At 48.1% G+C, this 23831-nt stretch overlaps 6 protein-coding genes across 6 annotated transcripts; all 6 read right to left on the reverse strand.

Annotated features, from left to right (window-relative positions):
• Positions 1–4565: 4565 nt before the first annotated feature.
• On the reverse strand, positions 4566–5465 carry N7481_001453 (uncharacterized protein; the record flags this gene model as incomplete). The annotated part of the gene is made up of 1 exon (XM_057260672.1): positions 4566–5465. The coding sequence occupies one exon, from the start codon at positions 5463–5465 to the stop codon at positions 4566–4568; it is 900 nt and encodes a 299-aa protein (XP_057128504.1).
• A 1059-nt stretch (positions 5466–6524) lies between these two features.
• N7481_001454 (uncharacterized protein) lies at positions 6525–9063 on the reverse strand (the record flags this gene model as incomplete). Its single annotated transcript, XM_057260673.1, has 4 exons — positions 6525–7099; positions 7148–7925; positions 7981–8409; positions 8746–9063. The coding sequence occupies 4 exons, from the start codon at positions 9061–9063 to the stop codon at positions 6525–6527; spliced, it is 2100 nt and encodes a 699-aa protein (XP_057128505.1).
• Positions 9064–10101: 1038 nt separating this feature from the next.
• N7481_001455 (uncharacterized protein) lies at positions 10102–12795 on the reverse strand (the record flags this gene model as incomplete). Its single annotated transcript, XM_057260674.1, has 1 exon — positions 10102–12795. The coding sequence occupies one exon, from the start codon at positions 12793–12795 to the stop codon at positions 10102–10104; it is 2694 nt and encodes an 897-aa protein (XP_057128506.1).
• Positions 12796–13329: 534 nt separating this feature from the next.
• Positions 13330–16773, reverse strand: N7481_001456 (reverse transcriptase family protein; the record flags this gene model as incomplete). Its single annotated transcript, XM_057260675.1, has 1 exon — positions 13330–16773. One exon carries the CDS (start codon positions 16771–16773, stop codon positions 13330–13332), a length of 3444 nt encoding a protein of 1147 aa, XP_057128507.1.
• Positions 16774–17042: 269 nt separating this feature from the next.
• Positions 17043–19691, reverse strand: N7481_001457 (retropepsin-like aspartic protease; the record flags this gene model as incomplete). The annotated part of the gene is made up of 1 exon (XM_057260676.1): positions 17043–19691. The coding sequence occupies one exon, from the start codon at positions 19689–19691 to the stop codon at positions 17043–17045; it is 2649 nt and encodes an 882-aa protein (XP_057128508.1).
• Positions 19692–20884: 1193 nt separating this feature from the next.
• On the reverse strand, positions 20885–23578 carry N7481_001458 (uncharacterized protein; the record flags this gene model as incomplete). Its single annotated transcript, XM_057260677.1, has 1 exon — positions 20885–23578. The coding sequence occupies one exon, from the start codon at positions 23576–23578 to the stop codon at positions 20885–20887; it is 2694 nt and encodes an 897-aa protein (XP_057128509.1).
• Positions 23579–23831: the final 253 nt, after the last annotated feature.

Below are 23831 nucleotides of genomic sequence, written 5' to 3' on the forward strand. Positions count from 1 at the left end.
CTACGACGATGGAAATGCATGAGCGAGAACCGTCTTTCTGATGAATGGCCATCCAAATGCGCCCTGCGGGAATCGAACCCGGTTCGTTAAGGAAGCCAACGTGGCATATTCGACTAGACCACGCGAGCAGATGCGCTGGCGGCGCCAGATTTGCCTCACTATATCCAGCATCTTCTTAGAATATCATAGCCACCGTTAGTCTCGACCAGTACTCAGCTACATTACCCCTTTGAGCTCCACAAGAGTCTCTCATTTGGCCATGCCAATGGAATATGATATTCGAAAAGAGGGCCAGAATACAGGGCTTGAATCGCTGACATTCTGATAGTTTGTTTCTAATTCTACTGCTACCATGAACGTGCGCGTCTAAGGATATATATTGCGCCATATTGGATGACCATTTATCGACATTCCCTCAGAGCTGTGTATCACCAAAGAGTATGCGACGAAGCTCAAGCCACGTAGAAGAGCGACCCGAGTGAAAACAATGATACAGTCTATCGTCAATAGTTGTACATAGTGTACCCTCTAACATATTTTTAATTGGGAACCAAAGTTGGATGCACCATCACGCAACTCCAAGCCCATAGTCGAGTTTTTCTAAAAAGACTATTCGCAGATAACTACATTACGATCTGCTGTAATGACAGATTCTAGTTGACGAACTGCATCATGTGTCACCGTCTATCATCTTTTACATCCTTGGTGAGCCAACGAAGATCCCACGGTAACGGCGATGGGTAGTCACCGTTGGCAGCCACTTCATCGCTCGGCAGTTACGCCGCGCCGCAAATCAATATGTTGAACCACTGGTTCCCATCGATCATGATCATCACCAACTCTCAACTGTCACTCAGCTCCGGCCCTCATCGCCAGCCCTCGCAATCAGCGTGTCCTCAACATCAACACGCCTTCATCAGCACGCCAACACTACCTACACACTGTCGAAAGCCCGCATTTCACCACGTCGAGACAAATTCTGCCTCAAGACACGCATTCACACAAATGGCGACTACTTTGGATTGCACGCGTCGCCCAGATCGGCCACTAAGCTATCATACACTGAGATTCCCACTGGCCCGATCACTCAGTGCCCTACTTCGCACTACGGTGAAGAAATGCCCATTGTCGAAAGCCAGGGCGTGATTCAAGGCTCCATAACAACTTGACGCGAACCAGGAACATGGCTATTGAACTCTACAAATAGGCTGAAGGGCATGACACAACGCATACTGGATGATTCTTGATTCTATTGATTCTTTGGAGCAGGTCTTGGCTTCTTCGAGGACTCCCCTGAATACTAGTCTCTGACACCACGAAGAGGTGCCTGCAATCGCCAGAGGATCAGGTCGAGGGCCGCGGCGCCACGGGTCGCCTAATGAGCGCAAATTTGATAACGCAGGGCTCAAGGCTGCATGTAAGCTCAAGATTATACAATCACAGGGCTCAGGGCTGTGAGGGAGAACTTGGTGTCGCAGCGGTCTCCTGCGGAGGTTCTTGATAACGCAGGCGTCCCTGCGGAGCACATGTTTACAACGCAGGGCTCATTGCTGCGAGGGAGCACGTTTCTACAACACAGGGCTCATCGTCTGTGAGGGAGCACACTCTTACAACGCAGGGCTCATTGCTGCGAGGGAGCACGTTTCTACAGCACAGGGCTCATCGTCTGTGAGGGAGCACACTCTTACAACGCAGGGCTCATTGCTGCGAGGGAGCGCGTTTCTACAACACAGGGCTCATCGTCTGTGAGGGAGCACACTCTTACAACGCAGGGCTCATTGCTGCGAGGGAGCGCGTTTCTACAACACAGGGCTCATCGTCTGTGAGGGAGCACACTCTTACAACGCAGGGCTCATTGCTGCGAGGGAGCGCGTTTCTACAACACAGGGCTCATCGTCTGTGAGGGAGCACACTCTTACAACGCAGGGCTCATTGCTGCGAGGGAGCGCGTTTCTACAACACAGGGCTCATCGTCTGTGAGGGAGCACACTCTTACAATCGCAGGGCTCATTGCCGCGAGGGAGAACTTGTTGACGCAGCACTCTCCTGCGGAGGCTCCTGATGTCGCGGATGTCCCCGCGGAGCACACTTATACAACACAGGGCTCAGGGCTGTGAGGGAGCACACTCTTACAATCGCAGGGCTCATTGCTGCGAGGGAGAACTTGTTGACGCAGCACTCTCCTGCGGGTCTCAATTGGTAACGCAGCGTCCCCCTGCGAGGCACACCCGAGTGGCTCGGGAGTGTGAGGAGGAAAGTCCTGCTTTTCTTTTCGACGGGAAAAGAGCGTCTTTTATGCCATTGTGAGTAGGGTTTCCGGCAGCGACCACTTGCGTACATTTTGCCGAGTCCAGAGATTTTGACTTCAAATTCGCACTGGGCGACCCTAATTTCGTGGGTGTTGAGGCGGTTTATCAACGTTGAAATAAGAAATTTCAAGAGTTCGGGGCGGAGAGAGCGGGTGGAGTGGCACGCCCCACCTGGACCCTTGGCTCCCCTGGGTCTAGGCCTGACAAATAAAATGCCTCAACGTTGTTGACAAAGGTGAAACAACCTCAACTTGGCTGACAAGTTCGAAAGAATGGGCTGGCTCTGGCAAATGGACTGACCATACCCTCGAACTTGTGTTTGTAGACTTTGCCATCGTAGCTGCCTCGATGCGTGCTCCCAATTTTGGACCTGCGACTACCCTTCCTCACTTATTATCTGATATAGGCACTGGATGAACGAATCTGCAATTAAATTATTAGCTCGATTGACTCCTGCTATAATGGTCCGAGCTTAGCTGCACCGATCGCTGGGCGCTGACTTGCAAGTCCAACCGCGAAGTCAACTTTCTGCGAGCCGCGAATTGGGACGTTCAATTCGTGCAGGTAGCTTGTTAGTCAACATTTGTCCTGTTGAAAATCCGTTGAAGACTTGCCAACTGCTTATTGCGCCCCGCTTCATTGAATTTTCACAATGTGAGACAAGATATGGCTGGCCGGGGCTCAGGGCGATGGCCTCTTCCACTGCGGGCATTTGCTCGCCGGATCTATTTTCACACATATAGAGTGTCACACCCGTCACGAATCATATAAGAGTCACTCCCGTCATAATTTTCAAACAGGTCTGTTTGTCGGCAACACCCTGCTTGATTCGATACGCGACTATGGGAGCCATTCGAAAAATTCCACACACCCGGCAGATGCCAGACTTCCGACGTCGATTGCAGCGCGCACTGTCCTTGTCATCCTCGGAGTCCGAATACAGCCGAAGCCCATCTCAATCTTTGTCTGGAGACACCACCGAGGAAGAGCCATCGACCCCCTCGAACAAGAACGACAAAGCTGTTCCGCAACAGAGCGATCCTCCCAGTACCCACGATCACGGGGTGCTACCGAGTCCTCAATACGGCGGACACTTATCTCAGCCCAGAGATAGCAACATGCTTACCCTCACATGCCTCGCAGAGTTAGTCCGGGTCACCCCTTATCGTGAAAGCAAGGTGTTTGCTAACAGATGATATTTCAAGACTAGACGTGCGGGTGAAGTTAGTTTTACATTCCCTCCAAGCAATGAACAAAGGGCTAACCTAAGACCAGATCCCTAGATTGTAAATTGACGGACCAAAATAAGTGTATCGAAGATTTCCGCCGGGATCTAGCAGACCTTCTCCGCCGACTGGTGGTTATCGAAACGGAAGCAGAGGAGAAAACCAAAAGTGGCATGGCCCATACGCCAGATGAGCCGGAGCAGAAGCCGGCGTGGACCCGGCGGTCGCAGCGGTGAGGACGATTTGACGGGGTTGGATGGGAGCTCCGATGACGTTCGTTGTGCAGGAATCCGCCCAGTAGGCGTCAAATGCGTTCTCTTACTTTGAGTAAACTCTTGCTGTTCTCACGATTGTCGATTATAGCATGTTCGGACCAGAAGCTCTCTTGTGCTTTCTCTAGATGGGACAGTAAAACCTGTCTGCGGATACAGTATATGCCTTGTGAAAGGGCTTTTCTCCGATATACCTACGCACTGGGATATTCAATTCTGCAGATCATATGGAGGTGCAGGTTAGCTACATAGAAATTCCTTGGTGTTACGAAACTATTGCAAGAGATATTTTCACATATTTTTTCGACATTCCCTACGCCAGCACTATGATATTCGTCCGCCATTAACCATATCCGTTCATCCAGAAGTGAAAGAAGGTTTGCTCAGGTTTCGAGTCTGTGTATAATACCAATTTGGGCATTCAGTAAACCTTTGCGATATGGAAGCAATACCATGCGAATGACACATCCTACAGATTTACAAATAGGGGACGAAGATATTGTTTGAATTTACATGAAAGGAGATTGAATTTGGAGAGATACTTTGGCTTATACGCTTAAAGTAAAGGCTTGTTGTCCATATCCCTGCTTGCATAAATTTCTCTCCAACGTTTACTTATGGAATGACATATGACAATTATGCCTAGGAGTCCCATTTACTTTTTCCCGCTTCCTCACATTTATGCAGAGGCATGAGTTGTTTAGCAGGCAATTTAGAATCCCAAACAGTCAATACATACAAGGATACCATTAAAGAGCCTACAATAATAGTATAGCCACGGCTATAGCTGGGTTAAAAATCTCGAGGCCGGCAGCAGAATTCTTAATGCTGGTAGCCACGGCCGCAGACGCCGCAACATCAATAGCAGCTGAGCTTCCAGTTTCAGTGGTAGCAGTTCCAGTGCTGGCGCCAGTTTCGCTAGCACGCTCCTTGAACGAAAGAGATGACGATAATGGCTTGGGACACGCGTTCTTATACACATATTGCTCAGCATCACCACTGCAAGTGGTCGTATCGTCGGCGTTGTATGTGCCATTCGGATAGACCCAGCAAGTACCGCCCTCGTACTGTGAATTATTTTCATTATGGGGATTGAAAACGGCATAGCTGCAGGAATCAGCTTCTGCACAAATACTCAAGCAGTTCGATGCACCCGAGCTAGCATAGCAGTCGTAAAAGCAAACCTCATCAGGCGGTGGGTACCCACAGACCTCGGCGACAGCAGAGGGGGTCCTAGTGGCGGCACAGGCGCTGGCAGACGCAGTCGCAGTGGCTGGGCTAGAGCAGACGGGTTTGTCGTAGACGGACAGGTATGGATTGGAGCAACCTGAAGTAGAACATTTGCTCTCATCAAAGTTTTCGCCGGGGTACAGCCAGCAGGTTCCGGTGCCTAGGTAAGGGTTTCCAGCGACGAAGATAACAAAGCTGCAGGGAGGATTGTCGTTGCAATAGTCCCAGCAGTTGGATTTGCCAGAGCTAGCGACGGCAGTACCGTCTGCTGGCTCTGGGTAGTCGCATAGAGTGGTGATAAGGGAAGCTGTACAGGTTGATGATGAGGCAGTAGAGGTAGTGGTGGTGGATGAAGTGGACGTAGCAGATAGAGCGCCTGGGACCAATAAGGATAGGCCGAGGTTGGCCCAGAAAGGAGTTATCTTCATGATAGCGAGTGTAGATCGAGTGTCGACCGAATATCGATCGAACTTTTATAGCGAGCGTGGGTAGGAAAATTAAAATAAACGTGGGGAAGGGGGAGAGCAGTATTAATTAAATAGGAACGCCACTGGTACGAATAAACATGCCTATTTAAAAAGGCACACTATTTGTGCCTAGAGTCACAGGAACAGGAAAATCCAGTCCACAGCGCTAAAACTGGGATAGGGGCAAGCTAAAACTGTTCGTGTGGCAGTTTTTAGTTTAGTGTTGTATTTTCTGGCAACTTTGGCCTTCAATTCTCGGTTAAAAAAAACCGACTGGAGCACGGTTAACCGAGCACTTTTTACAAGGTAGCAATGCTAGTTTTTAGGGTCTTCCAAGAGCCACTAGTTCGTTGCAGCTATTTAGCCCCACCAAGTTTCTAACACTAAACTCTTTTAGGTTGTAACGATCCAGAAATTTCAATGTCGCCCTGTAAGGCTTAGTTAGTGGGACGAAGTTCAAGTAAGTAAATATCGAAAGATCAGCATATCAGAACTCATGAAGTAACTGAAATTAAAGGGAGGAGTTCGAAGTGTGAAACCCTACGAAAACCGGGGTTGCAAACAACCATATAGGAAGTAGTTTTATTGGAGTTGCCTCACAATGCCTGTAACCTCATGTAGGCTGCGTCACTATCCGCATTATCGTACGATAGTTATCGATCGATCGTATCCAACTGCCGATAACGATAGTTTTTCATTATCGATTATCCGCAGCGGATACGATACGATAATTTTTTTGGCCTCTGCGGATATCGTACGATATCCGTCGGATAATAAACATTATAAACAGGCCAAGACTCGTGATCTCGGGGAGCCTGCATAGATTATGCAGTTTTTCTGGTAGTTTTTGTGTATCTGCATGGTATAGCATGATCGAAAAATCGAGGACTTTGGGTGCAGTTTCGCTATTTAATATTTAGCAATGTATACACTCTTTGATATTAATGTGAAGGTACCCTGAGGGCTCTGAATTCAGCTAGTTTACATAATTTTGACTATTTACATCAGATATTTTTCTATCTAAAAGCCATCCGGCATCTTTGGCCTCTTCCGAATCCTCCCTGATCGTCCCTGCGTAGCCTCCTCAGTTGGCATTTCAGGAGGAGGAAGGCCACCATCATCACTGTCTTGAGGCTCAATAGCCTGATGTGGCCTCTTACTCTGTGTTGTAGTCTGCGCAAGGTATGCTTCGCTCTCCAAATCACTCTCTGGTTCGTCTAGTAGCTCCTCAGCTTGGTGTCTACCCTCCTCCTCATCGTCACTAGTAGGATCAATATCATTCAGTGCTGGAGAAGGCTTCCATGACTCATTAAGAATAGCATCCTCTCCCTCTAAGGTATACTCCTTAATCAGATCAAGCTCGCTTTGCTGGAGATCGAACTTAGACGAGAAGAAATGGAGCATAAGCTCTTTGATTGTTTCAGGTTTGAGCTTGCCTCGGCGATAGTGGCAGATATCGCGGGCACAATTAAAGAGCCGTTCAACACCAGCACCGCTTGCAGGAGTAGAGAGAATATCCCGGGCTAGCGCTGCAAGCACTGGGTATTCCTGCTCATGCTCCTTCCAGAAGAGACGAGGGTTTACTCTTGTAAGGCCTGTAGTATTGTAAGCCAAGATCTAGGGGTTACTACAGAGATATAAACCTTTTGAGAGATATTGGGTGATCTCATCCACTGGCTGATCTACCTCGGGTTGGAGAGCTGTTTGTGAATCCATGATGAAAGCGAGATCGTCATCAGGATCGTCCTGAGAGGCTTTGGGTTCTGTCGTATTGATCTGGGGGAGAATACGCTGCTTGTAGCGTTCAAACTCGGCTTGTAACTTGTCCCGATAGATCTTCATAAAGTCAGCCTGCTCACCATTTGCATGAGTCCCTCGCCAGTCCTCATTATCAAAGTAGCGGAGCTTCTTAGATGGGCAGAGGATAGTAGCAATTGCATAGACTGCTCCATATGGCTCAGTATCAGTCGCTGTATAATACTTCCTAAGCTTAGCTTTGGCTGCACGTAGTGCCTGGAGCATCTTAATCTTCCAGAGAACACCCTTTCGCTCAAGCTTTTCTTCAGCTGCATCAAGATGATTGAACACTTTGTTATAGATACTGAACACAGAATGAACTGTTACATCACGGGTCTTTGATAGCACATTCGTCATATCAAAGAACGGCTTTGTGATAAGGAAAAGATAGTCCACTTGACGCCATTCTTCTGCAGAGAGCTTGAAATGGGAATAGTGATGTGTAGTACAGTATAGATCAAATACTTGCTGTAGTCGCTTAGCACGATCGAGCATCAGAAATGTTGAATTCCAGCGTGTGCGTACATCCTGGATTGGCAGAAGCCTGATGGGTGTTGTTTGAAGAGCCTGGAAAGCATCACGTCGTTGAGGACTAGCATTAATAAATACAGCAAGCTCTCGGATCTAGATTGAGGAATAGTTACTAGGATATAGTAGTATATACTAGGAATGAATATACCTTCTTTAACGTATTTGTGATATTACCTGATGATTGTTCTGAGGAAGACTGGATTGATTTTGTTCGTGATTCTGGCCACTCTGACTCCGCTTCAGTATTCTTTGGATTGGCTCTGATTTTCCCAAGAAGATCGTGTAGGCTTAGCTGTATAACATGCACGATACAGGGAATGCGGAATATCGGAGTATCACCAAGCGTCAGAGGCCCAGCCAGCTCTTGGACGGCTTGGATCATCTTTGTATTGTTGGATGCATTATCGGTTGTGATTGAGAGCACTCGATTGGTAATCTGGTGCTTCTTGAAGATGTGTAGAATAGTTTCACTGAGATGGGCCCCTGTATGTGATCCAGGCTGGTGCTCAAAGCCGAGAAGAACCTCACGATAGTTCCAATCTTCATCAATAAAATAGCCAGTGATGGCCATAAATGCCTGAGAGAATGGGGACGTCCAGCAATCAAGTGCAATAGAGAGAGAGCTTCCTATAGGAAGCTTGCTGAGTACATTTCTCTGTTGTTGTTCAACCTGACTTTCTAATAGTCGCCTGGTAGTACTTGCGGAAGGAATATGTAGGTCGGAATCAGCATGTCTTGTGTATTGCAGAAGGTCTTTGAATGAAGAGTGCTCAGTTATCCGGAATGGTAGACGAGTAGTTGTGATAAACTGGAGAATTTTATGTTGAAACGTGGCTTGGTCAAAAATGAGACTCTTTTGCTGCGGCTAAGGAGATATTAGTAATGATATAGATTCATTAAAAGGGAGACACACCATATTCCGAAGTAGCTTATCGATACCTTGCTTCGAAGTCTTTTTTAACTGTGGCTTAGCACATTGAGCACTTGTAAGGTGATTCTTCATGGGCGAAGGGCCAGAGCGTTTATATCCAGGATGAATAACCACTGCACAGCATCGTTTGCACATAACCTTTGGCTCACCCGTCTTTGAATGAGCAACCTGATCAAATGAGCTCCAAGCTGCAGATTTCTTTTGGTCACTATCCCAATTGATCGTTCTCCGCAGGTCTTTTTTCTGGCCGAATTCAGTGGTTAACCACCATTCAACATACTGGGTACGAGAGGTATCCATTGTTGAATTAGCCTTGTCCCCGTTATATAGGATATAATGCTGTTGCAGTGGTTTGCCGGCACGCTGAAGAGAAGTAGGGGGCAGATTATATCGAGGTAAGGAGGGATCTTCGAAAACAGAGTTTGAATGCGTCACGAATTGACTGCTTATCGCGTCATCTGGAAAATCATCGGATTGTAGGAGTTCTGGATCAATGAATGAATTAGTATAATGTGACACTCCATATTGGCTCCCACTATCCTGCGAATATGACATAGTAGGCTGTAGGTAAACTACTCATATTCAGTAAGAATAGTAGGATTGAAGAGACTTACAGGGAATTTGTAGAGTAGTGGTGTGGGTAAACAGTACTTTGTAAATTCGACAGGTTAAATTAAATTATCAAGATTGATTGGGTAGATGGTTAGAAAAGTGGAGGTTCTATTAGATAATCTGTTGAATATCGGCTGATATCCAACACTATCCGCTAACCACCAGGATCACCCAAAAATCACTAAGTTCGCTTGATTAAGTTTTCCAATACGATCTACTCAACATTTTTATATATACTGTAAGATGGGAATGCTCGCTGTGGCAGTCTGCGTTGGCAGACGGGTCGATCGCAAGAGGACAACACCACCACACTCGAAGAGTGCCGGAGAGAGAGAGAAGTAGACAGTGCGTGACGCTATAGAGATGCGACTAATAAGACATTCGAGTCTTCATGGACATGCGATATACCGATACCGTAACCTCAGCCTCAGTAACCTCCGCAGGAAGAATAATTCATAAGGGGGAACACACATGTTGTTATTGATACTATCGAACGAACGCTACTTATTCTTCCGAAACGATATGGCTGCCTTGTTACTAAGGCCCCAATCACCTGACTATGGGATACCGGTGTTGAGAGCGGAATTCCCCATTACATACCACCCTCCCTGAAAAATTGACCGTCCCTTGGTCAATTCGAAACAAAAGAAACAAAAGAAACAAAAGAAACAAAATATCAGATAGCACCTCCGACAATCATTCTATGCTTCATCCATTAATCGGCACCTAGCCGCCATGAGGATGGCCAACCTCCGCCTCAGGAGTAGGTTGCTGCATGCTCGATAGTGGTTGAGATTCAGCAGGAGCATGAACAGGCTCATCGGGCAACAGACCCAGTTCTTGGTCGTCAACAAGCATGCCCTTCTCAATACGGTAGAAGAATGAGTTTTTGCCGTATTCCTTCTTCTCTAAGCGTTTGGTCAGTTCGAAGCAGCGTAGGTACTCATACCAAGCTTCCTCTCGCCAGTCGCGAACCATTGCTCTCGCAACCTCAGGGTCTTTTCCAAAGAGATCATCTAATTCCATGCATATGGAGGGACTATCCCATCTCTGTCGGCCTACCAAACAATTCGGAATCCCGTGTCGGGCCGTCCGGAAATGTACTCCGGCAGCAAAGGGAAACGGGATTGTACCATACCGAGAAGAGGAATAACCGGAGGGCGTCTTGGATGCAGGCATTAGTGTACGATGAGCCTCTGCCAGCTCCTCCCAGGTATTCGACTCTGCACAGTCCAGAGTTTCATGGTCATCCTGGATCGCTGTGTACCACGGGAGTCCGGTTCGGCGTACTCGTGTGGCAGGGCCTGTCGATCCATGAGGCAACATAGGAAGAGAAAGTCGCACATCACCGACACCACAAACCTCCGTTGTCCATTGGGTGCCATATGTTTCCTCATCCTCCTTCCTCCACATGAAAGGTTTGATACCCGAGATAAAGCCGTCTCCAACGGGTCCACGGGACTGGATATCCTTCCACCATTTTGCCAGACGTTCTGTCTTATGCATACCTTTCAGCAGTACGGTACAGTTCTGTTCGTCCTCTTGCGTGAAAGATACTGATCCTTGTAGTAGGCTACTACCTCTCTGGCTGTCAAGATAATCCTGGATATTGATGTCAAGGTGCCGGAACTCAGTGTGTTCGCCAGCCTGTGTACTTTTTATGTAATAAGGATGCGAGATCAGACGCCATGCATGGTCTGGCCGGAAAAAGACATATGCCATGTAGTAGGACAGGTCTTGTCGAATCAACTGCTGAATGTTCGAGTGCCACATGCCGCGAAGCCACCCAAGCTCTTTTGTTGCATCGCTTAGATGATAATGGTACATTCGAAATTCCTGGTGAATAAGCGGCCATAATCCTTCCGGGTGTCGTCCGTCGAGATCCTCTCCAAGCCATGAGAAAAGGTTCGGCAATACCGTACTGCCATCGTTGTGCATGTCATTTGCCGGGCTAATGTCTGGAGCCTCTCCTGCATAGATCCTGTCGATCAAAGTCTCCACCGATAGCCATTCAGTACAAGACACAAAGTCAGAGATAAGCGGAGCATGATGCTGAGGGCGGAAGCGATGGAAGCCGAGACTGTTTTCCTGCCGGAAACTGAACCATCGGGGGTGATCTTTCATGAATTGATCCCATTTACCAATGTGCTGATATGACAGGGCGACACGGTTGACTAATTGCTGATGGTTTTTCGAAGCACTCGTCATTTGTACCGCATCAACTAATGCTTTAGCATGTTGGTTGCAGAGGGTGCTGATCGTGATGCCTTCTGACCTCGCTAGTCTTCTGCCAATCATACGCAGAGCAATCAGTCCGTTCCTTCGTTTCGAGAAGTCTTTGTCCTTGAGGGCTCTAACCAATGTAGTCGGGCGTAGCAAACATCCACATTTTGCACGTTCGTTGGTCGAAACAAGGATTTCATCATCACTCTCTTCAGCAGCAGGATCAGTTTGTGCATGTTGCGGAGACTGTTCGGCATCTGGGTGGTCATTTTCACTCTCTGATTCAGTGTCGGTATCAATATCCATTACATCAGTCATCTTCGGGGCGTCGATTAGGTGTACACTATCAGCTTCCTCTTCCTCATGATCCATATCTTGATCCTCAGATTCTTCAGCAGCAGTAATGGTTTCTGGCCGCGAACCACTCTTCTCAGGGGAAGGAGGCAAGGTAGTAGCTCGAGGTTCGATCAGAGGGAGGTCAAAGCCTTCGCCTCTCGGGCAGACGAAACCATCCTGATCTAGTTGGAGACCTGCGCGATCCAGTTGATCCTGCGTTATCGGCGACAAGATACGGCAGTTGTAGGTATTGGTCAGGTCGCTAGGTTCCATATGCTTTGATTTCAGGCTTCCGCTTCCTTTTCCGAAGGTACACCGCTTGATGACATAGTTGTTGATCGAGAGTTTGACATCATCGTAGGACATATCGGTATTCAGCAGCTTGCTAACCTTCTCCGAGAACGCGCGGTTGATGACCCATTGAAAGAACTCCGCTGTATTTCTGCCTGCCGGATTGCCGTTATCCCACTTCGTGAGCGCACGTCGCCGATGTCCTTCGATCGTCATGGCATCCTTCTCCTTTCTTTTCTGCAGCTTGACGGCATCTTCCCATTGCTGCTGGAACTCTGCATGACTCTCATGATGCCCTTTCCATAGTTCCTCAGAACTAACATAGTCGAACAATTTGCAAATTCCATCTCCAACAACCTTGTGGACTTCATTCAGCTTCCCATAACAATGGAGTGCCAGGTCATATTTGTCTTTCTGTTGACAGCCTTGCAGGGTTTTGATCATATCATCAATTGTATGAACCTTTGTTCCATTGATGATCAGTCCTTCCGGAATTGGCATCGACATTCTTGCGGTTCTTACAGCGGTCTGGGTAACAGGCACGAGGGTATTCATTTCGGATGTGGACATGGCTGCGACGTTTTATGTTCAGTTCTCGGAAGTGAGGGTGAAAGGAATCGGACTTCTGCAAATGTTTCACGATGCTGGTTGAATCTGTCAAAGGCGTAGGATCGAATGAGGAAATGGTAAGCGAGGCCTTCAAAGAAACAAAGGATCTGCAAGATTCAAAGGGCTGCATGAACAAAGGAACAGGTTCTTTCCCCTCCTCCTTATTCGACCGTCCCTTGGTCGAATCGCACGTTCTCGAATGGCTAGGGCGCCTCGGCTGGTTCTTTGTAGTTCCTGAATGGTTCGATGGTATTGGGCGAGGGTCAAAGCGGGTTTTGAAATGATGGAATGGACGAAGCAATGATGAAAGAAGATCGGAAAGGGGAGGGGGGGTTGAAGAAGTTGAAAGTGAAAGAAAGGAAAGGGAGGAAGTTATATCTACATCGAGGGCGGCTTCCTAATCGGGTTGAAGCAAACGGCCAACAAGGCCGCAAGGCCGCAAGGCCGCAAGGCACCAATTTCCTGCCGGAAAACGATGTCCTGTTTTGGGACGGTCTATCTTCCTGTTCTTCTCAGCGATGGCCTTCCTCGCCGTCGTGGCAATTGTACACGCGACGTTTCGACCTGTTCTTCATGCTGCTGTCGTCCTCGGCCACTACCGCGACTTCTTTGACCTCTTGGACGTCCGATAGGGTTACGCCGTGGCAAGGATGAGGATCCTTCATGGCCGTTCAGGTCATGTCGAGAATAAAACTTCTTCAGTCGATCGCCATTGAATGACTCCGGTTGATGAGTCAGGTCTTGCAGCACTGTGCCATCCAGTTCACTTAGCAAATACGAACTGCTCTTGACTGCATGAATACGATAAGGTCCCAGCCAACGGAACTGCAGTTTCGTTTTCGAACTGTGGTCCATTCCGCGAATGGAATTGTGTAGGAGAACAAGATCATCCTTTTCGAATCGCTCATACCGAAGCAGATGATGTTCGTCGAAGAAGTGCGCATTTGCTTCTTTCAGGCGACGCATGCGGAGAATTGCTTCCTCGATATCCTGGTCGCGCTTCTCGAATTGGCGCGCTCTCATTGCTAGCAAATCCTTTCGATCTTGCACCTCATGCCATGGCAGCATGCTCCAGGTAGGCATTTGTAATTCAATCGGTATAATTGGATTCTTCCCATAAAGAAAGAAGAACGGGCTCATCCCAGTAGTTGCGTTGACAGTAAAACGATCCGCCATCAAAACAGAATAGAAATGTGGTCTCCATGGTCTCCTGTGTTGCCGAGTCGCATTGTCAATCGGGTAACCTTCTGTTATCTTTGAGAGTGCGTCTTTCATTGTTCGCATCGCACGCTCCACAGGACCATTAGAACCTGGATGGTATGCGGAGATTTTGACTCTCGATATTTGTTCACGTTCTAGAAAGGCTGTCAAACCTCCACGATTTTCAGGTCCCATGTCGATCACTATCTCCCGGGGAACTCCATGACGGCTAATGATGTCTTCTTTGATGAATTGAATAACGCTCTCTGATCTTGCAGAATGCAACACTCTTGCCTCTGGCCACCCGCTGACAGAATCTCTCGCCTGAATGACAACACCTTCACCATCCTCTGGGGGCATTCGAGTTGTATCAATGTACCATTTGTCAAAAAGCAACAGCGGTTGTGTGACAATGGCAGGTTCACGAAGACGATTTGGAGCTCTTGCCTGGCATAGTGAACAGGTTTTGACATATTTTGCTGCATCCTCGTATGCACGAGACCACCAATATCGATGCTTGATCAAAGCATATGTTGCCTCTCGTCCTTTATGACCAAGATCATCATGGGTGCTTTTCAACGCATATTGCTGGTCTTTCTCTTGGTCCAGAACCCTGCGGAGCAATTCGGTATTACCCTTGACACGTCGGAACAAATGACGCTCTTGGACAACAAACTTCATACACTTTCTCTTGAATGAATAGAATTCCGACAAACCCATACGATCCGGCCTGTGAAGACTGGTCAGGTATCTTGCAATTTGCTCAGATTCGGCCGAGTATCCTTCGTGCAGTACATTGGCATCAGGATTACCAGGATTCTCGACATGAATAGTAACAGGACAACAGCTGGCGTGAAGATGCAGGACTTCTGCATCAACAAAGTCATCAATATTCTGTTCTTGGTCCCTTTCACGCAGATCCTCCTTAGTTGGTGGACGACGGGACAAAGCATCCGCAGCACCATTACTAGTGCCAGGAACATGTTTCACATCGAAATCGAAAAGCTGAATCCACGCTATCCAGCGAGTGACCAGGGCGCCAGGGAGGTCTGTTGCCGTACGGTTCAATTGTGCAACCAACGTATTGGCATCGGTTTCCAAGACAAAGTGCACTCCGTACAGCCAATGGCGGAACTTCTTGAATGCCTTCAAAACGGCACGGCATTCCAATTTTCCCGCATCATATTTTGATTCAGCATCTGACCAAACGCCTGATTCATATCGTGCCGGCTTACGGACACCATTTCGAACCTGCATGAGTACTCCGCCCCATCCTTTTATAGAAGCATCTGCAGCAACAATCATAAGGAAAGGATGAAAGTCATAATCGATAGGCAGCACTGAGGGAAATTCTGAAAGACGTAGCTTTATCTCCTTAAAAGCCACCTGATGTGCCTCCATCCACACAAAATGGGCATTCTTGCGTAGTATCTCATAGAGAGGCTTCATAATGATCTGGAATTTCTCAATCAGGATGCGGAAGTAGACGGCGAGACCAACAAACGAGCGGAGTTCATCCTTGGATAGCGGAGTAGGCCACTGTGCAACCTTTGCTACTTTCGCTTCATTAGGTCTCCGGCCGTTAATGTCACAAACCCATCCAACGACTTCGATTCCTTTCATCATGAACTGAGACTTTTCGGCCGAGATAACCGCTCCGGCCAATTCCAGAAGATACAGCGCTTCATCGAGATTCTGAATGTGCTCAAGGACATATTGGCGAATCCCTTCTTCCATAAACTCTTCATTGTACGTTGTTCGTGGGCCCTTAACCGCAACATCGTCAAGAAATGAACGCGCCTTTGTGCCGAAAATGCTATGCAAAATGACAGAGATCACTCGTTGAAACTGCGCAACTGAATTCGCTGCGCCTTGGAGAATTGTAGTTTGACGAAGTAGGCCAAGGGGAGTTTGAATAGCCGTCATATCTCGGTCATCCTTGTGTAACTCTATCTGGTCATACCCAGAGAAGAGGTCAACCAAAGATGCTATTGCCATTCCTGCAAATTCCTCTGCAAATTCATCTGCTATCGGGGGCATGTTGGCATCTCGCTTGGTCACTTTGTTGATTAACATAGCTGCATTGACCATTCGATATTTGCCAGTTTGTTTCTTGCCGACAAGAAACCATGGGTTTCGATATGGGCCATCGCAAGGTTCGAGAACACCTTTTCGTAGTCGATCACGCAGCATTTTGATAACCGTGGTATTCAGGGCATGAGGAATCTTGAATCCTGGGTGTTGCCACGCTTCATGAGGAACAGTCTTAATGCGTTGCGGAGGCATTACTTCATTGCGTATTCTCTGAACATGCTCCCATTCCCAGGCTAGTACCCCTTCTCTTTTGAACAGGAGTTCTCGAAAAAGTGCTCTTTCACGCGGTAGCAATTCCTTTCCCACCAACAGGGTTATTTCTCGTTCAGGGGTAAGGCGAGCTCCCCTTGCAATTACAGAGATACGAGGCTTCAGCAAATGATCGAATTCTGTTCGAATATCCGATGCGCGGTACTGTGTATGGTATTTCTTGAGACATTCATGCTGCCAATCAGGATGACCAACCGGGATCGTTCCATCAGAATCAGTCGAGTTCACGGGTTGAACCTTATCTGCTTTTCTTTTGTAGAGCGTATTGACTTGCGCTTGGTGATAAAACTGGTAATCAGGACGATTATTCCATGGCAATTGTATATCAGACATATCGTCGAGAGAGAAGGCTGTGCGATATTCCTGCTCAACCATTTGGTCGCGAGCGACGCACAAAGGTTGGGCATAACGGGGAGATGGTTTTCCTGCAGGAAAACTCCGGAGCGGCAGCGTATAGAATTCATCATGATTCACATATTTTTGTAGGGTTTTGTTATTTTCAATTGTTTTTGGTTGGGAATTGTCGCTTTTCTGAGAACGCAGGGGATAACGAGAATAGGATATGATAGATTCGGAAGGCGGTGATTTGCGGCGGAGGATCAAAGCCTCGGTGTGCAGCACCGGAACAGGGGATGACACGACGCCTACATACCCTGCTCGTCGTTTAAAGAAGAGAAATCCTGAGGCCACAGCTGGTTTTCGAAGATAGACCCGCTGTCACTAGGACGATATGCAACAAACGAAGCTTGCTGCGTGCGGCTTTCGTCAAAAATGGTGCACATAACGCGGCCGTCTGCCATTTCCTCAGTTCGCAACCCCGCATTTTTCGCCCACAATCGACCGAGAAGCAAATCATTAGTGGTATGGTCTGTCACCATTGTATGAGAATTAACCGTGACACCGCTGATAGTAATTGGTAGGTGCTCAAGACATGCTGAAACGCTGATTCCACGACCTCCGTCCACTGGGGTAAGTTGAAGATGTGGTTTGAGTCTCATATCTGGTAGAACATTCATGCGCTTGATCACCTTGCGATGAATAATATTGACTGCGCTTCCTGTATCGATCAAGGCTTTGACAATCTGGTCACCAATAACTGTTGTTGCATACATGAAACCTCGCGTGTATTCCTGGCGAGACTTCATAGGAGCATCGGTAACTTGCGCAGCTTGGAAGCTGACCGAAGAACTAGCAGCCTGTGGAATCGAAACGCTATGATCAGGTCCGAACGACATAAAATGAGAGAGAGCTGTTTTCTGGACATCCTGGACTTGGGCATCGACGCATTGAGAGATCTCCGCGACAGCGGCATTGATGGGCACCTGGTTAATGACCTCGGTGAGCTTCTGACTTATGGCATCAGTGCTAATATCCTTTCCGACTCCTGCTCGAATACGAGGCGCAGCACCAAGCAGTTCACCAATAGAGATCGTAACGCTAGTTTCCCAAACCTTCCGCAGTATCAGATCGGTGATCATAGACCTTTTTTCAGCAACGGCAGGATCCTGTGGTCCTCTGACACGACGCGGAACGTCATTGGGAGATAGGTTTCCGGCCGGAAAACCTTGCAGCGTTTGTTCCTGAGAAGCTCCCTGGGTATCATCTGGTACATGCATTGGTTCAGCCTCACCCTCATTAGCATCATCAATGCGTGGTTGAAAGCGACCTTGCTGAGCATTTCGGGTGCGCGCATAATCAGACGCTCGCTGTTTTCCTTTCCTGACACGACCATCCTGGACCTGACCTCCGATAGCATTAACTGGACCTGCCCAATATTCCTCTCCATATTCTTCCTCATCCTCTGACAGCTTTTCCCATGCAGGCTGAGACCCAAGAAGAGACGCAGCAATATATCGCACTGGGGCCGAGTAGTATTCATTGCTTCCTGGAATACTATTGAGAGACGCACCTAGGAACTGTGCTGGTGCTGAAGGTATTGATTGGACATGGTTACTTCCAGACTGCGGTACGTTTTGACTTGCCCATGCAGCATATTGTTCCGGAATCAAGTCCTTTCTCAGAACACCCATTCGCAGCCTTAGTTCAGGACCAGGATGAGCCTTAGTTCCTAGGGTTGTTCTCCCTGTGGCGGCATTGCGGTGAATCATTCCCTTTGCTTCAAAGTCCCGGATGGCGTCGCATTGTTCAGGCGTACTGTTGTGTGGACCTCCACATGTCCAGCATTCCCTAGGAGGATTGACTCCCATGCCATTCGACGGTACTCCTCGGTTTTGTTCATACAAAGGGTTATTCCGGCGATCAGTCCTAGCATCCAGTTTCAACGCAAGCGCTTCCAGCTTCCGAGCCACATCATCAATTGCTCTCGATGTATGGTCCTCAGTCTGTCGATCATTAGCCATCGCAACAGGAATCGGTTGAACAGTAGGAGCAGAAGGAGCAGGACGCAGGGGTGCCAAAGATAACTGTCTCTCGTCTGACGACATATTCTTGACTTCTTTCCTTTCAACCTTTCGATAAACATCGGCTTCAACACGCAGGTTTGTCTGAACTTGCTTGTATGCCTCATCATAAGATATCTCATCGCTACGGGAACGCGCTTTCAGTGCATGACGCTTCAAGATCTTCGCTTGCCATTTCTCAGGAAGACCTTTGATCAGCAGATCAGCTCGTTCACCATCGCTTAGACGACCAAGCAAGAATACCTCTGTAGAAACCTCATGAAATTCGCTCAGATAGCGCCTGATTTCATCGTTTGTCGATCGATCACCATTTGCAAGCTTGTTAAGATACCGCTTGTTGTATCTCAATTGTTCATCGTCCCAATCATGATAGTGGTCCAGGAAGTCCTCACGGAACGTCTGCCAATCTCTCACTTTCCATGCATCCTGACTTTCAACCCAGACACGTGGCGGTCTTTCACAATATTGAGGAAGAAGGTCCATGATCGCAGCATGTTGAACAATGCCACTCCGTCGGCAGGTATCCTCCAATTTCCTCAGGAACTCAGACGCGTTGGTCTCATCGAAAGTAGGAGCTCCCTGAGATCCTGGGGCCGGCATAGCGCTGTATATCATCTGGTATATTGGCTGTGGAGGCGGAACAGCATAATACTGAGTGGGCGGTACAGGGTCTCGCAAAGGCATGGTTGGCGGAGGAGGCGGAGGAGGTCTCGCAGCAGATTCAGGACTTGCAGGACGAGAGGGTTCGCCAATAGTCGATCCCGAAGCTTCAGGCAGAGGTTCACGAAACTGAGTGAATTGTTCCGCGGCGGTAATGGGTGCAGCCATATCGCCAGGAAGTTCACTATCGTTTCCACCGTCGTTGATAGCCATGGTTTCGGGGGATTGTTTTCCTGCAGGAAAAAGAGGTACAGAAGAACAAGAAGAACAAACAGATATAGTATCAGAAAACGGCTCAGTCTGATAGGATAATTCCGAAGCAGAAACAGAAACAGATGAAGATAAAGACAAAGAAGGGGAAACAGAACGGGGAATAGGAGCCTCAGTACTCCGTGACAATAACGATAACGATGATTCTGTTGACGATGACTGCTGTTCTGACAGCAATCCTGTTAATAATACCTCAGATGAAACTGACTCTCCGCCCCCTGACGAGGAGTCACGCGCAGTTCCTAATAAATAACGTAACGCAAAAGATAACAAAATATTGTATAGCGCCGAATGCCAGACATAGCCAATGCCAGGACATCTGCGAACCGCTATCTCATGTAGTTGACTCGGTGTCATTCGTAAAATTCCTTCTAGTGTCGTGGCATCTCCAGTGTGCCAATCAGCGAGCGTCGATCGTAAAAACTGTGCATACTCAGGGGAAGGGGATACTCCGATATCCTCTTCAGCCGACATTTCGAACATATGATAGGCTGATGCCACCCAGGATCAAGCCGCTCTTCACTCTTTGTGATATGTTCGATCGCCGTCGTATTTTCTCAGGGTCAAACGCAGTGCCCACTCTCACAACGGTATTGTTCTTGCTTTCAGCCACCCTTTGTTAATCGAGCCTTCCCGGGGACGCCATATGTAAGATGGGAATGCTCGCTGTGGCAGTCTGCGTTGGCAGACGGGTCGATCGCAAGAGGACAACACCACCACACTCGAAGAGTGCCGGAGAGAGAGAGAAGTAGACAGTGCGTGACGCTATAGAGATGCGACTAATAAGACATTCGAGTCTTCATGGACATGCGATATACCGATACCGTAACCTCAGCCTCAGTAACCTCCGCAGGAAGAATAATTCATAAGGGGGAACACACATGTTGTTATTGATACTATCGAACGAACGCTACTTATTCTTCCGAAACGATATGGCTGCCTTGTTACTAAGGCCCCAATCACCTGACTATGGGATACCGGTGTTGAGAGCGGAATTCCCCATTACATACCACCCTCCCTGAAAAATTGACCGTCCCTTGGTCAATTCGAAACAAAAGAAACAAAAGAAACAAAAGAAACAAAATATCAGATAGCACCTCCGACAATCATTCTATGCTTCATCCATTAATCGGCACCTAGCCGCCATGAGGATGGCCAACCTCCGCCTCAGGAGTAGGTTGCTGCATGCTCGATAGTGGTTGAGATTCAGCAGGAGCATGAACAGGCTCATCGGGCAACAGACCCAGTTCTTGGTCGTCAACAAGCATGCCCTTCTCAATACGGTAGAAGAATGAGTTTTTGCCGTATTCCTTCTTCTCTAAGCGTTTGGTCAGTTCGAAGCAGCGTAGGTACTCATACCAAGCTTCCTCTCGCCAGTCGCGAACCATTGCTCTCGCAACCTCAGGGTCTTTTCCAAAGAGATCATCTAATTCCATGCATATGGAGGGACTATCCCATCTCTGTCGGCCTACCAAACAATTCGGAATCCCGTGTCGGGCCGTCCGGAAATGTACTCCGGCAGCAAAGGGAAACGGGATTGTACCATACCGAGAAGAGGAATAACCGGAGGGCGTCTTGGATGCAGGCATTAGTGTACGATGAGCCTCTGCCAGCTCCTCCCAGGTATTCGACTCTGCACAGTCCAGAGTTTCATGGTCATCCTGGATCGCTGTGTACCACGGGAGTCCGGTTCGGCGTACTCGTGTGGCAGGGCCTGTCGATCCATGAGGCAACATAGGAAGAGAAAGTCGCACATCACCGACACCACAAACCTCCGTTGTCCATTGGGTGCCATATGTTTCCTCATCCTCCTTCCTCCACATGAAAGGTTTGATACCCGAGATAAAGCCGTCTCCAACGGGTCCACGGGACTGGATATCCTTCCACCATTTTGCCAGACGTTCTGTCTTATGCATACCTTTCAGCAGTACGGTACAGTTCTGTTCGTCCTCTTGCGTGAAAGATACTGATCCTTGTAGTAGGCTACTACCTCTCTGGCTGTCAAGATAATCCTGGATATTGATGTCAAGGTGCCGGAACTCAGTGTGTTCGCCAGCCTGTGTACTTTTTATGTAATAAGGATGCGAGATCAGACGCCATGCATGGTCTGGCCGGAAAAAGACATATGCCATGTAGTAGGACAGGTCTTGTCGAATCAACTGCTGAATGTTCGAGTGCCACATGCCGCGAAGCCACCCAAGCTCTTTTGTTGCATCGCTTAGATGATAATGGTACATTCGAAATTCCTGGTGAATAAGCGGCCATAATCCTTCCGGGTGTCGTCCGTCGAGATCCTCTCCAAGCCATGAGAAAAGGTTCGGCAATACCGTACTGCCATCGTTGTGCATGTCATTTGCCGGGCTAATGTCTGGAGCCTCTCCTGCATAGATCCTGTCGATCAAAGTCTCCACCGATAGCCATTCAGTACAAGACACAAAGTCAGAGATAAGCGGAGCATGATGCTGAGGGCGGAAGCGATGGAAGCCGAGACTGTTTTCCTGCCGGAAACTGAACCATCGGGGGTGATCTTTCATGAATTGATCCCATTTACCAATGTGCTGATATGACAGGGCGACACGGTTGACTAATTGCTGATGGTTTTTCGAAGCACTCGTCATTTGTACCGCATCAACTAATGCTTTAGCATGTTGGTTGCAGAGGGTGCTGATCGTGATGCCTTCTGACCTCGCTAGTCTTCTGCCAATCATACGCAGAGCAATCAGTCCGTTCCTTCGTTTCGAGAAGTCTTTGTCCTTGAGGGCTCTAACCAATGTAGTCGGGCGTAGCAAACATCCACATTTTGCACGTTCGTTGGTCGAAACAAGGATTTCATCATCACTCTCTTCAGCAGCAGGATCAGTTTGTGCATGTTGCGGAGACTGTTCGGCATCTGGGTGGTCATTTTCACTCTCTGATTCAGTGTCGGTATCAATATCCATTACATCAGTCATCTTCGGGGCGTCGATTAGGTGTACACTATCAGCTTCCTCTTCCTCATGATCCATATCTTGATCCTCAGATTCTTCAGCAGCAGTAATGGTTTCTGGCCGCGAACCACTCTTCTCAGGGGAAGGAGGCAAGGTAGTAGCTCGAGGTTCGATCAGAGGGAGGTCAAAGCCTTCGCCTCTCGGGCAGACGAAACCATCCTGATCTAGTTGGAGACCTGCGCGATCCAGTTGATCCTGCGTTATCGGCGACAAGATACGGCAGTTGTAGGTATTGGTCAGGTCGCTAGGTTCCATATGCTTTGATTTCAGGCTTCCGCTTCCTTTTCCGAAGGTACACCGCTTGATGACATAGTTGTTGATCGAGAGTTTGACATCATCGTAGGACATATCGGTATTCAGCAGCTTGCTAACCTTCTCCGAGAACGCGCGGTTGATGACCCATTGAAAGAACTCCGCTGTATTTCTGCCTGCCGGATTGCCGTTATCCCACTTCGTGAGCGCACGTCGCCGATGTCCTTCGATCGTCATGGCATCCTTCTCCTTTCTTTTCTGCAGCTTGACGGCATCTTCCCATTGCTGCTGGAACTCTGCATGACTCTCATGATGCCCTTTCCATAGTTCCTCAGAACTAACATAGTCGAACAATTTGCAAATTCCATCTCCAACAACCTTGTGGACTTCATTCAGCTTCCCATAACAATGGAGTGCCAGGTCATATTTGTCTTTCTGTTGACAGCCTTGCAGGGTTTTGATCATATCATCAATTGTATGAACCTTTGTTCCATTGATGATCAGTCCTTCCGGAATTGGCATCGACATTCTTGCGGTTCTTACAGCGGTCTGGGTAACAGGCACGAGGGTATTCATTTCGGATGTGGACATGGCTGCGACGTTTTATGTTCAGTTCTCGGAAGTGAGGGTGAAAGGAATCGGACTTCTGCAAATGTTTCACGATGCTGGTTGAATCTGTCAAAGGCGTAGGATCGAATGAGGAAATGGTAAGCGAGGCCTTCAAAGAAACAAAGGATCTGCAAGATTCAAAGGGCTGCATGAACAAAGGAACAGGTTCTTTCCCCTCCTCCTTATTCGACCGTCCCTTGGTCGAATCGCACGTTCTCGAATGGCTAGGGCGCCT

This window comes from Penicillium waksmanii (assembly GCF_028829765.1).
Source record: "Penicillium waksmanii strain IBT 27052 chromosome Unknown utg000001l:1.0-4852451.0:1.0-4856178.0, whole genome shotgun sequence".
Classification (NCBI taxonomy): domain Eukaryota; kingdom Fungi; phylum Ascomycota; class Eurotiomycetes; order Eurotiales; family Aspergillaceae; genus Penicillium; species Penicillium waksmanii.